Here is a 17050-nt window from a genome sequence, read left to right as displayed (position 1 = left end):
TATGGAATCTGCTGGATTAATTCATCTGCTGATTGCTCAGAAGCAGATGATTGTGTTGTGAAAAAACTTGAACTTTTAGTGTGTGCGGGAGATTTGCCAGATAAACATTCATTGAGACATTTGAATAATCAATCACGGTTGTTCCACCGCTGAACTAGCTGCAAAGACTAACAGACTTTCAATAAAGGGCTTCTTTGAAGACCTTACCTGGTAGAACTAGTGTGAACGGGTGTTTGATAGTCAGTGGGCATTTGGTGGGCCGAAGGGCCTTTTTCCATGCTGTACCTCCAAACTAAATCTTGACAGATACATGGATAGGAAAGGTTTAGAGGGATATGGGACTAGCTTAGATGGGCATCTTCTAAGGTGAGGGGAGAAATATTTAATAGAAACCTGAGGGGCAACTTTTTCACACGGAGAGTGGTGGGTATATGGAATAAGTTGCCAGAGGAGTTAGTTGAAGCACCTATAATAACAACATTTAAAAGTGATTTGGACAGGTACTTGTGAAGGTTTTGAGGGCCAAATGTGGCTAAATAGAGTTGGGCCGAATGGCCTGTTTCCATGCTATATGACTCTATGCCTCTATCTTGGTTAGAACGGAAAAGTTGGCCCGAAGGGCTGGTTCCAATTTGAATGACTCTCTGACTATCTTGGTTGGAATGGGTAAGTTGGGCCGAAGGGCCTGCTTCTGTGCTGTATATAACACTATGTCTGTCCGGCGGCTGACAGAGTCATATAGCATGGAAACAGGCCATAGAGTCATATAGCATGGAAACAGGCCATTCGGCCCAACTCTGTCCGGCGGCTGAGATATTTGAATCCACTCCCTCACTTTTAACACAACGGAAAATGGCCGAAACACTCATCAGATCGGGCAGCAGCCGTGAGAAGAGGAAAAGAGTTCACGATTCTTCACCAGAGTTCATCTCTATGACCTGAATCGTTGGCTCTTTTCAATGATCTGATGACTATTTCCAACATGTTCTGTTTTTATTTCAGATTTCTGCTATTTTTTTAATTTTCTGGAGGTAAAAGGAATTCATCTCCAAAGCACGGTGAATATCGTGTTTCACAATCATTGTTAACAGTTGATCTCGATTGGTTTCAACTTGACTTGTGGATTGTAGAACTTACTGATTCTAAAGGATTTAGGCATAGCAGCTTTTTTTGGATAAAAGCCATCTCAATGTGGAGAGGTTTTGCTGTGACAAATCCTATAAAACTTTAACTTTGAATTCTCCTATCTCGGAGTATTGAGGGTGCCAGAATGTGGGTTTACGTGAGGCATTAAGAATGGGATTCATGTATAAATAGACTTTGCATTTTTAACTTCTCGAGCTTTGCTCTGCTATTCAGTAAGATCATGGTTGATTGGTATTTGTTTATTATTGTCATTCAACCGAGATATGTTGAAATATTTTATTTTTGTGCTGTACCAGGTGACCATTTACTATTCTCGTTGTGGGAACAAAGAACTACAGTTTTTGGTTAATACACACAAGGCCACAATGTGCTGGGCCGAAGGTCCTGTTTCCATGCTGTATGACACTATGACTCTATCTTGGTTGGCAAGGACAGGTTAGGCCAAAGGGCCGGTTTCCGCACGTCTATGACTATCTTGGTTGGAATGGACAAGTTGGGCCGAAGGGCCTGGTTCCTTCCTGTATGACTCTATCTTGGTGGGCACTCAGCAGTTCAGACAGCATCTCTGGAGAACATGGATAAATGACCTGTCGGGTCGAGACGTCCCCACCCGTAACTTTACTTATCCATGTTCTCCAGAGATGCTTGTGACCCATTCATTTACTCCAGCACTTTGTGGCCTTTACATTTCTCTTTTACAGAGTACTATGTTTACATATCTGTTTTGTTGCTGCAAGTAAGAATTTCATTGTTCCGTTTTGGGACATATGACAATGAAGCACTCTAACTTTGACACTTAACTTGACTATTTGGTGCCATTTTGGTGCACTTTCCACCATCGGTGAGGGCATCGACTAGAATAGTCATGTTGCAGCTTTATAGAACTTTGCTTTGGTTTGGAGTATCGTGTGCCTTTCTGGTCATCACATTGCAGGAAGGATCAGGAGCCATTGGAGAGGGTGCAGAATAGATTTACAAGAATGCTGCCTGGATGAGAGGGTGTTAGCTATAAGGTTAGACAAGCTTTGGAAAAAAAAGACGCAATATGCTGGATTAACTCAGCGGGTCAAGCAGCATCTCTGGAGAACATGGATAGGTGACTTTTCGGGTCGGGACCCTTCTTCAGACTGATGGAGGACAAGGCCAACATCATGGTGGGCTTAGAACTCGTTGAAGTGTGGGTATTGGACAAACATGGATTCCAGGCATGTGAATTTTCCGCGGATTTACGCGTTTTTAAAATCCATTTTCACGCTTTTTTGCATGATCTTCGCGTTTTTCACTTTGCCAAATAAACGGAGAAATCGGACCGAAGAAAAGAAAGGAAAATAAAACCGATGTATAGACTTGTAATGAGCTCTAGGGTTCCGCTAGAGGTCGCTAGGGGTTCCGCGAGAAATACCCCACACCCTGGAAATCTCCCCGAAAATGTGGCACCTAGGCTGGGCAAGGCAACCAATCCCGACCTGTTCGGGACTTCCACGGCCGATCGGTGGGTTGAATTTGCAGCCTGCGGCCGGGGCTCTGGAACTCCAGCCCAGCTGGAGCCAGCAAATCTATCCCCATAGCCGACATCCGTGGCCTGCTGGATAAACCAGCAAAGCTCTGGAACCAAGAGTGCCAGAAAATCAGTGGTGGAACTGTAATGAGTAAATATTAAATTTAAGTGCAAGATTATATAACTAAATTAATTAAGACAGGGTTAAAATATAAAACAGCATATTTGGAGAAAAAGGATGGGTGACGTTTCAGGTTGGAGCCCTGTTTCAGACTTCATAAGTCAGAACCTTTTTTTCCCAGGCTCCAGACTAGAGGACATAGCTTTGCGGTTAGAGAGACAATTTTAAAGGATATGTGCAGGACAAGTTATTTTTACAGAGAGAGTGGTTAGTGCCTGGAACACAATGCCAAAGACTGTGGTGGAAACAGATACAATAGTGGCGTTTAAGACGGGATCATATTTGGCACAGACATTGTGGGCCAAAGTTGCTGGACTGTACTCTTCTATGTTCTATCCAGTCATATCATACCATACATGGATACAATTAAAACATTCACAAGTACTGCAGTTAGTGCAAAGAGAAAATAGGCGGAGTGCAGAATATGGTGTTGCTACTTTGCAGTGTTACTGTTACACAGAAAGAGCAGATTTAAAAACAGTGCAAGGGCCACAATGAGGAAGGTTGGGAGATCAGGACTACATCTTTATCCAATCAGCTCCACCTCCTGTCTGATCCCCTCCCCCCCCTGACTGCCTCACAGACCAAAGATCTGCCCATCAGAGCCGTGAGTATCAGGACGGCACGGTGGCGCAGCGGTAGACCTGCTGCCTTACAGCGCCAGAGGCCCGGGTTCCATCCTGACTACGGGTGCTGTCTGTACGGAGTTTGTACGTTCTCCCCATGACCTGCGTGGGTTTTCTCTGGGAGCTCTGGTTTCCTTGAGAAAGAATAATTTTCCAGGCTGTGGGGAGAGAGGAGAGTGATAGCACTGTTGGGATTTCGACCCAGGAGCCATCACCGACCCGAAGGGCCAAATGACCTTCTCACAGTAGTGATTCTAAGGACGGTTTGAGGTTTAGCAGCAATCAACTTGTGCACATAGGATTTGCAAAAAGAGCAGTATAATCTGTCCTTAATGGTGCCCATTGAGGGATCACTATCGGCGGGACCACCTGTTCTCAGTTTAATTTAGAGATACAGCGCGGTAACAGGCCCTTCGGCCCAATGTTGCCATGCAGACCAGCGATCACCCATTCACTTATTATCCCACTTTCCCATCCACCCCCTACACACTAGGGATGAATTTACAGAAGTCAATTAACCTACAAACCTGTGCGTCTTTGGAATATGGGAGGAAGCTGGAGCACCTGGTGTAAGCCCACGCAGTCACAGGGAATACATGTAAAACACACAGACACACACACACACACACACACACACACACACACACACACACACACACACACACACACACACACACACACACACACACACACACACACACACACACACACACACACACACACACACACACACTCTGAGGCACCAGCTCTACCTGCTGTGCCATTGTGCCGTCCTTCAAACTGGTGTGCTGGAACCCTTCCCATCAACCCAACAGGCATTTTGTTTCAACATCTCTGAAAGACGACATTCCCAATTGTACAGCCCCCCCCCCCCCCCTCAGTACCACACCAGGTCTGCAACCTCAACCATCTCTCTGAAAGTGCTGCCTTCTACACCTTGGAATGCTTTGTTGCATTAAAATCATTGGTGCAATATTTTTTTATCTTCGCCTGAAAGTTTTGTGAGAGTTTGGTCTCTTTCTTGAAGGAAACATTCTGGTATTTACTATAGAAGAGCTACTTTGAGTAAGAGCTCTGTGAATGATTTATAGACTCTTCATTCTATTTTAAGGGAAATATAGTACTTTAGACAAGCAAACATGATTGAACAGAGCTCTGAATGAGCCGCACTGGGCAAACATACATTTGCCCAGTGAAGTGAGGCAAGGCTCGGTGCCGACTGAACTGTAGGTGCACATGTTCCAGGGAGCAACAGATAACTGGGGTCATGGGATAGGGGCAGAATTAGGCCATTCAGCCCATCAAGTCTACACCATTCAATCATGGCTGATCTATCTCTCCCACCTAAACCCTTTCCCCTGCCTTCTCCCCATAACCCCTGACACCCATACTAATCAATAACTGTCGAAGGCCAAGACTCCTTTCACATTCATGCTTGCAATATTTGCTATGTTAGAGTCCTTGAATCATAGAGTGATACAGCATGGAAACAGGCCCTTCGGCCCAACTTGCCACGCCGACCAGCATACTCCATCTACACTAGTCCCACTTGCCTGCATTTGGCCCATATCCTTCTAAACCCATCTTATCATGTACCTGTCTAAATGTTTCTTAAACGTTGTGACAGTCCCTTCCTCAACTACCTCCTCCGGCAGCTCGTTCCATACACCCACCACCTTTAGTGTTAAAACGTTACCCCTTGCCTTCTTATTAAATCTCCCCCCCCCCAGGATTCACCACCAACCATGAAATATACTGACACAACTCAGTTTTAAATGACTACCTCCCCCCTCCCCCCCCAACCTTTGAATACTTTTAGAAATACAGCATGGAAACAGGCCCTTCACTGCACTGTCCACGCCAACCATCAGTCACCCATTAGCACTAGTTCTATGTTAAACCACTTTCTGATCCACTCCCTACACACTAGGGGCAATTTACAGAGACCAGTTAACCTACAAACCCGCACGACTTTGGGATGTGGGAGGAAACCGGAGCACCCGGAGGAAACCCACACGGACAAAAGGAGAACGTGCAAATTCCACACACAGACAGCACCCGAGGATGGGATCAAACCTGGCTCTCTGAAATTGTGAGACAGCAGTTCTACCTGCTGTGCCACTGTGAGGTAGCAGCTCTACCCACTGGCACTGTGAGACACCAGCTCTACCCACTGGCACTGTGAGATAGCAGCTCTACCCACTGACTGTGAGACACCAGCTCTACCCACTGACTGTGAGATAGCAGCTCTACCTACTGACACTGTGAGACAGCAGCTCTACCCACTGACACTGTGAGATAGCAGCTCTACCCACTGACACTGTGAGACAGCAGCTCTACCCACTGACTGTGAGATAGCAGCTCTACCCACTGACTGTGAGATAGCAGCTCTACCCACTGACTGAGACAGCAGCTCTACCCACTGACACTGTGAGATAGCAGCTCTACCTACTGGCACTGTGAGATAGCAGCTCTACCCACTGACACTGTGAGACAGCAGCTCTACCCACTGACACCGTGAGACAGCAGCTCTACCCACTGACACCGTGAGACAGCAGCTCTACCCACTGTGACACTGTGAGATAGCAGCTCTACCAACTGAACCCCTACTTTAGTTGAGTTTACTTTAGAGATACAGAGCGGGAACAGGCCCTTCGGCCCACCGAGTCTGCGCCGACCAGCGATATCCCCCCACACTAACAGTATCCTACACACTCTGGGGACTATTTACAATTTTACCAAGTCAATTAACCCACCAACCTGTACATCAATGGAGTGTGGGAGGAAACCGGAGCACCCGGAGAAAACCCACGTAGTTCACGGGGAGAATGTACAAACTCCAAACAGACAGCACCCGTAGTCAGGATCGAGTCCGGGTGTCTGGCGCTCTAAGGCAGCAACTCTACCGCTCGGCCACTGTGCCATCCTTTTAATAATGTCCCCTCTTTGAACTAGGTCCTCTTGCCCCACACTTGAAGTAAGATCAAAAATCTTTTTTTTAAATCCCTATCTTTTTATAAACACTTAACCTAGAAGAAGGCGACTGTAAATGCAGTTGATCTCCCTACTGACTTCAGTTTCTATTCAGATGGTCTTTTTACACTTTTAGTGGATTTTGTATTAGGTTATTGCTGCCTCTGGCATTTGATTTGTTCTTGGTCACTCTGCAGCTCAGTAACTTGCTCCCCACTGCTTGTGAAAAATTGAACTACAATTCTACATTATTCATACCCTAAACCAACTGGAAAAACAGGAGCCCAGTAATAGCATTGTGACCCCTTTGGCCTGTTCAGCTTAAGTGAGATCCAGGGTTTAATTGGGTCAACTTAATTGTTATTCCCGCCCAACAACTATTTTACCAAAAATCGATTAAAGAAACTGATGTACAGAGCTCCAAATTCCCAACACTCTCTTTGAACATGTGTTTCCCAACTTTATTGTATATAAGAACCGCGACTTTATTGTCTATTAGTGTCCCTCAACTTTATTCTATATAAATGTTTCCCAACTTTATCCTCTGAACGATATAACTATAAGTTTTTGGCCAGACTCCACAACCCTAGACTCGTAAACCAGAACAAGTAGATACTTTTCGTTCTCCCAAATAGTTCACCTTTCACTTTGTGAAGTCACAAGGAGCAAAGAGTCTGACCCACCAGTCCATCACACATCTCTATCTCTCTCTATCTCTCTCTATCTCTCTCTGTCTCTCGCTGTCTCTCCCTCTGTCTCTCCCTCTGTCTCTCCCTCTGTCCCTCTGTCTCTCCCTCTGCCTCTCCCTCTGTCTCTCTCTCTCTGTCTCTCTCTCTCTCTGTCTCTCTCTCACTCTCTCACTCTCTCTCTGTGTCTCACTCTGTCTCTGTCTCTCTCTGTCTCCTTCTCTGTCTCCCTGTCTGTCTCCCTCTCTGTCTCCCTCTCTGCCTCTCTCTCTCTGTCTCTCTCTCTCTGTCTCTCTCTCTCTGCCTCTCCCTCTCTGTCTCTCTCTCTCTCTCTCTCTCTCTCTCTCTCTCTCTCTCTCTGTCTCTCTCTCTCTCTCTCTCTCTCTCTCTCTCTCTCTCTCTCTCTCTCTCTCTCTCTCTCTCTCTCTCTCTCTGTCTCTCTCGCTATGTCTCTCACACAAGTTTCATATCTGTAAGATGCACCATTATTTTAGCTGTGCATTGACTCCACGCACAGAGATGGCGGTTTTTGGTTTGCTCTCTCATTTCATTCTCTCTCGTCATTGTCAGTCCCATGCTCCTGTCCGTCAGCCTGCAATTACCCGTTACATTAACGAGCCTGTTTTATGTCTGAATTGATGATGTCTGACCTGTTGAAAGACGGTGCAGAGGATGGTACCAGTTGATTTCTTGCATCAGTGCTTCCTTGATATATCACAACACTAATGAATGTCTTGAGGTGATACGCTGCGACTGTATTAAACAATACAGCGCTTTACAACAATCTGTAAATTAGCAATGCACGTTTGCGATTTTATGACTTGCCGTGTATAACAGCAATATTTGACAAGCATTCAGTACCTCGGGCCATAAATAGGAAAAGGTTAGCAATTAATCCCATAATAAATTCAGGAATTGACCTTATTCATGGAGCAGTGGGAATGGGGAGCTCGATAGCATGTAGTACAGTGATGGTAAATAACACAGACACAGGGTGGTATAGTGGCGCTGATGGTAGAGCTGCTGCCTCACAACGCCAGAGACTCGGGTTCCGTCCTGACCTCGGGTGGAGTTTGCACGTTCTCCCTGTGACCCCGTGGGTTTTCTCCGGGTGCTCCGGTTTCCTCCCACAATCCAAAGACGTGCGGGTTTGTAGGTTAATTGGCCTCTGTAAGTTGTCTCTGGTGTGTAAGAAGTGGATGATAAAGTGGGATGACATAGAACTAGTGTGAGCGGGCGATCGATGGTCAGCAATTATGTTCCTTTGTCTAATAGATGGGCTGTGGGTTATACAAATAGAAAAAGGAAAACTGAGCTAAAATAGCTGAAACAGGGCAGCACAGTGGGGCAGCTGGTAGAGTTGCCTGAAACCCAGGTGCCTCCTAGGTTCCCATTGCAATGTGTGGGACCTGCCCTCAGAGGTCTCCCCAAAGTCAGGGTGTGCGGAGAAAGCAGCAAGGGGCAACATGAGGAAAATAAACCCTAGCTTTAACAGACCTTTAGTTTAGTTTAGTTTTGCAATACCGGCCCTTCGGCCCACAGAGTCAACACTGACCAGCGATCACCGTACACTAGCACGATCCTACACACAAGGGACAGTTTACAATTTTTACCGAAGCCAAATTAACCTACAAACCTGTACGTCTTTGGAGTGTGGGAGGAAACTGGAGCACCAGGGGAAAACCCACGCGATCGCAGGGAGAACGTACAAACCCCATACAGACAGCATCCAGGGTCGGAATGGACTCTGGCGCTGTAAGGCAGAAACTCTACCGCTGCGCCACCCGTGCCACTCTCAGCCCTCCGGTTGTGCGTTGGGTGCTGGAGGTTTGGGAGGAGAGTGGCAAAGATCGCTTACCCCAGCAACGACTGGAGGGCTGATGCAACAAACTCTTTGTAACATGTCCATAGAAGGACTCTTGCCATTTCCCACGTGCCGAGCGGACGCAGAGGACCCGGGGGCATGAGATGGATTTGTTGGAGGGTTTGACACTCTTTAATCTTAGCCAGGGCTGGCTTGGGTTTCAAAAACCTCTCAAGCATTTATTCAACGTTGCTAATGAACATTGGAAAACCCAGTTTGAAAAAAGTCATTGGTGATTAACCTTCCACACTCACTTACTCCTCGGCATTTTACAATCTTAATTTGAAAGCCCAGCTTTGCAAGTTCCATTTATGGTACCTCCTTTAATGACTAGAGGCTGTTAAATTGGCCGTACTACTCGCAAAGGTCAAACAACCCGATCAATGCCTTGCAGAATTGCTACTTTAATCACCTCAAATTAAAGCATAGAATAATGGCTATGAGTGTGGAACTTCTGTATTTCCTTACGGCATCATAGGAGGCTGTTCAGCCCATCCATTCTCTGCCAACCCACAGAGCTATCCCATTCCCCCATTAATTTTCCCTGTAGCCTGCTCTCCGTATAACTCCATCAATTCGTGTGGCACGGTGGCGCAGCGGTGGATTTGCTGCCTCACAGCGCCAGAGGCCCGAGTTCCATCCTGACTTTGGGTGCCGTCGGTACGGAGTTTGTACGTTCTCCCTGTCATCCACAGTGTACAGGATAAAGGGAATAACGTGAATAACGTTTAGTGGAAGATAAAGGCAGATGAGGTCAGTTCAGCTTGGCATCATGTTCGGCACAAACATTGTGGGCCGAATGGCCTGTTGCTGTATTGCACTGTTCCGTGTTCAGGATACCTAGCCTCTGATCTACTCGTGTGACCTCAAGCTTCATGTGGCCAGTGCAGCTGTGTTCCCAGTCGGTGGTAATCCCCTCACCTCGCTCTATAGTCCTGCTCCTCAGGCCAGGGGCTCTTTACTGCCTGGAGAAAGAAGGAACTGCAGATGCTGGTTTATACCAAAAAATAGACACAAAGTGCTGGAGTAATGCTGCCTGACCCGCTGAGTTACTCCAGCACTTTGTGTCTATCTTTGTTACAATCCAGCATCAGTAGTTGTATAGGAAGGAACTGCAGATGCTGGTTTAAACCGAAGAGAGGTACAAAAAGCTGGAGTAACTCAGCGGGTCAGACAGCATCTCTGGAGGAAAGGAATAGGCGACGTTTCGGGTCGAGACCCTTCTTCAGATTGAAGAAGGGTCTCGACCCGAAACGTCACGCATTCCTTTTCTCCAGAGATGCCGCCCGACCCGCTGAGTCGCTCCACCGATTTGTGTCTATCTTCGGCACCTACAGTTCCTTGTTTCTACCTCTTAATCAGCAGGTTTGCCCAGCATTGATGCGGTGGTATGAGAGAAACTAATCCATCCGTGTGCACTCTGCAGTCTGGCTGTTTAATAACTGCGAGGCCTTTTGTCTCTCTGCTAGGAAGGACCAGAATCTTCTGTCCCCAGTAAACTGCTGGTACCTGCTACTGAATCAAGTCAGGGGAGAGAGCAAGGATCACGCAACCTTGAGCGACATCTATCTCAACAACGTCATCATGCGTTTCATGCAGATCAGTGAGGACTGCACAAGGCTCTTCAAAAAGGTAATTGCATTTGCCCCCCTTCAATCGGTCTGAGTTTCCAAATATGTTTTCCTGATGTCTTTTCTCATTTAAAGTCATATCCAAAATTCAATGGTGAATAGTGAAAGGAGTGGGTGTGGAGAGGACGTTTGCACTAGTGGGAGAGCCCAGGACCAGAGGGCGCAGCCTCACAATGAAAGGACGTACCTTTTAGAAAGGAGATGAGAAGTAATTTCTTTAGTCAGAGAGTGGTGAATCTGTGGAATTCATTGCCACAGATGGCGTGGGAGGCCAAGTCATTTGGTATTGTTAAAGTGGCTCTATCCTACACACTAGGGACCATTTATAATTTACAGAAGCCAAATCACCTACACGTCTGTGTGTCTTTGCAGTGTGGGAGGAAACTGGAGCACCCGGAGAAAACCCACACGGTTGCAGGGAGATCGTGCAAACTCCGTACAGACAGCACCCGTAGTCAGGATCGAACCCGGGTCTCTGGCGCAGTGAGGCAGCAACTCCACCACTATGCCACTGTGCTGTGCAATGTGAAAGTGGGATAATAAAGAGCTATTGTGAACGGGTGATCGACGGTGAGCGTGGGCCGAAGGGCCTGTTTCCCTGCTGTAACTTTCAATCAAGCGGGTGGCACGGTGGCGCAGCGGTAGAGTTGCTGCCTTACAGCAAATGCAGCGCCGGAGACTCCGGCTCGATCCTGACTACGGGTGCTGTACTGTACGGAGTTTGTACATTCTCCCCGTGACCTGCGTGGGTTTTCTCCGAGATCTTCGGTTTCCTCCCACACTCCAAAGACGTACAGGTTTGTAGGTTAATTGGCTGGGCAAATGTAAAAACCCTAGTGGGTGTAGGATAGTGTTAGTGTGCGGGGATCGCTGGGCGGCACGGACCTGGTGGGCCGAAGGGCCTGTTTATGCGCTATATCTCTAAATCTAAAAATCTAAAAATCAATCAACTCTTGTGCAAGAGTTCAGTCCTGGTTGGGGATTGTGAAGAGTGAGTCCCATGATTTAGTTGGATGATTTTGGACTACTCTTTGCGCTCCTTTAATAACAGGGCGCAGAATTGCAACTGTTTGCAGAGGTCTAGTGAAGGCTGAGGCCAGATTGGATTCCACCCTTCCATCCATCAGCCTTTGCCTGCTACTTGGAATCCAGGATTACAGAAATAGCCCCTGTGGCACATTAAAAATGTAATGGGCTCATGAAAGAACAATGAGCATGAAGCTCTTTATAAAAGCCTGCCTACCTAAAAATGAATGAGTGCAGAAATTGTGGTCTAAAATAAATCAGCCTTTGGTCCCGGGTGGTTTGGTTGTAATGTGTGACTGACTCACTCGGTAATAGTAGCAGAGGTAACTTTAAAGCACGTTCGATGGACTCTCAGGGACAGAATATTTCTGCTTCATTCAAAACCAGGTGACCGGGCTCTCACCTGCTGTCTTCAGAGATCCCTCTTCCTCTCAAATTGTGCTTTTGCAACCACTTCCATAAGACTACAAGACAGGAGCAGAATTAGGCCATTCGGCCCATTGAGTCTGCTCTGCCATTCAATCATGACTGATCTATCTTTCCCACTCAACCCCATTCTCCTGCCTTCTCCCCAGTAACCTTTGACGCCTCTACTAATCACGAACCTATCAATTTGTGCCTTAAAAATACCCAATGACTTGGCCTCCACAGCCTCCAGTGGCAATGAATTCCATAGATTCACCACCCTCTGGCTAAAGAAATTCCCCCTCATCTCCAATCTAAAGGTACGTCTGTTTATTCTGAGGCTGTGCCCTCTGGTCCTAGACTCTCCCACGACTAAAAACAGCTTCTCCATATCCACTCTATCCAGTTCTTTCATTATTTGGTGGGTTTCAATGAGGTTCCCCCCCTCATCCTTCTCAACACCAGCGAGTACAGGCCCAGTGCCGTCAAACGCTCATCATACATCAACCCCATCATCCCAGGGATCATTCTCGTAAACCTCCTCTGGACCCTCTCCAATGCCAGCACATCCTCCCTCAGATATGGGGCCCAAAACTGCTTACAATATTTCAAATGTGGTCTGACCAGTGCTTTATATACTCAGTATTTCACCCTTGCTTTTGTCTTCTAGACCTCTTGAAATGAATGCTAACTTTGTATTTGTTCCAATTCCTGGATCTCTGCTTTGTGGGATAGACAATAGACAATCGGTGCAGGAGTAGGCCATTCGGCCCTTCGAGCCCGCACCACCATTCAATGTGATCATGGCTGATCATTCTCAATCAGTACCCCGTTCCTGCCTTTTCCCCATACCCCCTGACTCCGCTATCCTTAAGAGCTCTATCTAGCTCTCTCTTGCCGATCTTGCCGAACGAAAGCTTTGCTCAGATCCACATCGACAACATTCAAATGCCGAGCCTTCATTGATTTTCCTTGTTGCTTCCACAAAAGATTTCAATCAATGTAACTGCTACCTTGGTCTATTGGGTGAACCTTTGTAACTTTGGCAGCACCAGAAACATGGCTCCACGTGTGTACTGCCTAGGTGACGTTTGCTGTATGATTTTACCAGGCTGTGTGCAAAGCAAAGCATTTCACTGTACCTAGGTGCACGTGACAATAAAATATAATTGAAGTGAATTCCCGTGACAGATCATGATAATTGTCCCTCATCGACCTGTCTTTCTTAATGAAGGTTTATAACATCCTTTGGAATCCATTCCAATAATCTGCTCATCTCCAAGGCTAAACTAAAGTTTACCTTTTCCTTCCTTTTAAGATAACAGGACACCATTAGCGGTTCCTCTAATCCTCCGGCAATATTCCTGTAGCCCGGAGCGACTTCAAAATGAGGTCAGGCCGTGCACACTTTCTTCATTGGCTTCTTTTAACTGTCTGGGAGACATTTCATCAGGATTTGACAATTGCTTTCAAAGATGTAGAATCCCCTAAGATACCATTCAATATTTCACACATTTCCCCCTTAACTGCAGTGCACACAATCAGCCCCACTTCTGTAAAGACAGGTTCAAGAAACTCATTAAAAACTAATTCATTACGAATATACATTAATATACATTGGGGCGGCACAGTGGCGCAGCGGTAGAGTTGCTGCCTTACAGCACCAGAGACCCGGGTTTGATCCTGACTACGGGTGCCGTCTGTATGGAGTTTGTACATTCTCCCTGTGACTGTGTGGGCTTTCTCCGGGTGCTCTGGTTTCATCCCACAATCCAAAGATATACAGGTTTGTAGGTTAATTGGCTTTGGTAAAATTGTCCCTAGCGTGTGGAATAGTGCTGGTGTACGGGGTGATCGCTGGTCGGCGCGGACTCGGTGGGCTGAATGGCCTGTTTCTGAGCTGTGTCTCTAAAGTCTAAAATCTAAACCGCACCCACATTCCCCACCTCCACACGAGGTTATCTTATTTTGGTGCCTAATGTAGGCTTTACTCTTTCCTTAGTTCTCCTCCTGCTCAACACTTATTTATAAAGCACCTGATGATTTTCTTTCCACATATTTCATGGTATCTTTCATTAGTGCTGCCTCACAGTGCCAGAGACCCGGGTTGGACCCTGACTTCGGGGTGCTGGCTGTGTGTGGAGTTTGCACGTTCTCCCCCTGACCGCGTGGGTTCCCTCTGGATGCTCCAGCTTCCTCCCACATCCCAAAGACGTGCGGGTTTGTAGGTTAGTTGGCCCTCTGTGAATTGCTCCTTAGTGTGTAGGGAGTGGATGAGAAAGTGGGATAACATAGAACTAGTGCGATTGGACATCGATCGTGAGCTGGGTGGGCCTGAAAGGCCTGTTTCTGTGCTGCATTTTTTAACTAACCTAAACTAAACCAAATGGTCATGTACCTCAAAGCCAGCTGTGAGACCTCACCGTGTACAGATAGACTGCAGTTATTGCAGGCATAAACCTGTTCACTGCTCATTGGGTGAGTAGTATTATGGGACTTTCCCAGGATAGGTGTGGCCCATTATAAAGGCAGGCTACATTTTTTCTGGGCTCTCTCCAGCTTTTGTAATCTCTTGTGTGAAAGTGTTTAGTTTAGTTTAGTTTAGTTTAGAAATACAGCGTGGAAACAGGTCCTTTGGCCCACCGAGTCCGCGCCGACCTACGATCAGCCGTATACTAGTTCTATCCTACATACTAGGGACACTACCTCCTCCTCCGGCAGCTTGTTCCATTCACCCACCACCCTTTGTGTGGAGAAATGTTTCCTCTCAGGTTCCTATTAAATCTTTCCAAATGTCGGAATGTGACCAGATATACAATACAATACAATACAATATATCTTTATTGTCATTGTACCCAGGGGTACAACGAGATTGGGAATGCGCCTCCCATACGATGCAATAATTTAAGTAATTTTGACAACAGCAACCCAACGAAACGGAACAATTGTAACAGTTTTAGACAGGGTAAAGTGCAAGTTGATCTATGCGTTGTGGCCATCCGGCTCAGCAGGACCGGTTCATAGCAGCTATGGCCCTGGGGATGAAGCTGTTCCTGAGTCTGGAGGTGCGGGCGTAGAAGGCCTTGTATCGTCTGCCCGATGGAAGGAGTTTGAACAGACTGTTGCAGGGGTGTGAAGAGATTTTGTGGATGCTGGTGGCTTTTCTGAGGCATCGTGTGTTGTAGATGCCCTCCAAGTCTGGTAGCTGTGTTCCGATGGCCCTCTGAGCTCTATGGACTACCCGCTGTAGAGCTTTCCTTTCTGCCTCCGTGCAGCTGAGGTACCACACAGGGATGCCATGCGTTAGGATGCTCTCTATGGTGCAGCGGTAGAAGGTCGTCAGCAGCTGTTGGGGTAGACCAGACTTTTTCAGTGTTCTTAAGTAGAACAGTCTTTGTTGTGCCTTCTTGACCAACGCAGCAGTGTTATTGGACCATGTTAGGTCCTCTGAAATGTGAGTGCCCAGAAACTTGAAGCTGGACACTCTCTCCACACTGTCCCCGTTGATAGAGATCGGGGCATATTCCCCGTTATGTGACCTACGGAAGTTGATGATCAGCTCCTTGGTCTTGGTGGTATTTAGGGACAGGTTGTTATCCGAGCACCAGTCCACCAGGTTCTGCACCTCCGCTCTATAGTTTGTTTCATCCCCGTTGGTGATAAGCCCGATCACCGTTGTGTCGTCTGCAAACTTGACAGATTGAAAGCAGACCAGATATAGATTGAAAGCAGCTTCGTGAAGGTGATGGGAAGGTGAGAGGGTTGAGCGGGAGGTGATTGGGATGAGGTGCCCACTGCGAGAACCACAGAGCTTTAGAAGCAGGTAGTTGATGGTTTTATAATCCTTACTGAAAGCTGTAAAAGCTGTAACAGCGTCGACCTTGTTCCAGAGACTGGCTGTGCAATTGAATGAAACTCGAGCTGCAAATCTCAAACTCTACGGAAGGCAAAGCATGAATCTTTTGGCTGCGTTGGCCCATTGAGGACATTGGATCCACTGCTGTTTTTAAGCGTGAGGAAGTGGGGCATCTTTGATTTCTGGATGAAAGGAGGCTCAGGAAGGTTAAGGATGCAAGCGTGCGAAGGTTGCATGTGGTCAATGCATGCACAGCTGCTAAATACGGCAGGGCACTCGCAAGTCAACTGAACCATCCTCTCACTAGCCAGAGAGCAGTCCCATCTACCTCATTGATGGCCTCCAAACCATCATTAATCAGACTTTACTGGACTTCACCTTGCACCAAATGATGTTCCCTTTATCCTGCATCTGTACACTGTGGACAACGAGATTGTAATCATGTATAGTCTTTTCGCTGGCTATATAGCGTGCAACAAAAGGGCGGCACAGTTGCGCAGCAGTGGACTTCCTGCCTTTAGAGCCCCAGAGGCCCGGGTTTGATCCTCACTATGGGTGCTGTCCATGTGGAGTTTGCACGTTCTCCCGGTGACCGCTTGGGTTTTCTCCGGGTGCTCTGCTTTCCTCCCACATTCCAAAGACATGCAGGTTTGTCGGTTAATTGGCTTCTGTAAAAAAAATTGTAAATTGTCCCTATTGTTTCGGATAGTGCTAGTTTCTGGGTAATTGCTGGTTAGCATGGACTAGGTGGGCCGAAGGGCCTGTTTCCTCACTGTATCTCTAGTCTAAAAGTCTAAAAAGCTTTTCACTGTACCTCGCTCGGTACACGTGATAATAAACCAAACTAAACAAAACTGTTTTTGATCCTTTTTAACCTTCAGTTACAAATTATCTGTTTGTAATCTTGGTGAATTTGTAGGACCAGGAAAGGGATTGAGAGGAAGAATTTATTAAGGCACGGTTTCCACTCCTGGTGGAAGTAGAATGGGGCCACAAATACAGGTCTACTACCACAGATAATCCGGCACCCTTGCTTCCAGAGCCTTGCTGGGTTATCCGTTTTGCCGGACTAGCAGTGGTCACGGCCTCCAAGAGGAGTCTAACAGTATTGGGACAGTCTGCCTCGGCCATTGAGAGGCCGAGATATCGGCCCACAAA

General features: G+C 46.9%; 1 protein-coding gene across 10 annotated transcripts in view; it reads left to right on the top strand.

Moving 5' to 3' along the window:
* LOC144603665 (SLIT-ROBO Rho GTPase-activating protein 1-like) overlaps positions 1-17050 on the top strand; it is a 172836-nt gene that overhangs the window by 70990 nt on the left and 84796 nt on the right. For all 10 annotated transcript variants that reach the window (XM_078417257.1, XM_078417252.1, XM_078417251.1 and 7 more), the window contains exon 3: positions 10444-10606. In XM_078417257.1, coding sequence (XP_078273383.1) covers positions 10444-10606 — 163 coding nt within the window. The remainder of the gene's footprint in view (positions 1-10443; positions 10607-17050) is intronic.

The sequence above is a fragment of the Rhinoraja longicauda genome, chromosome 20 (assembly GCF_053455715.1).
Source record: "Rhinoraja longicauda isolate Sanriku21f chromosome 20, sRhiLon1.1, whole genome shotgun sequence".
In the NCBI taxonomy this organism is placed as follows: domain Eukaryota; kingdom Metazoa; phylum Chordata; class Chondrichthyes; order Rajiformes; family Arhynchobatidae; genus Rhinoraja; species Rhinoraja longicauda.
Note: the sequence above shows the minus strand (reverse complement) of the source record. Positions and strands in the feature narration are given on the sequence as shown.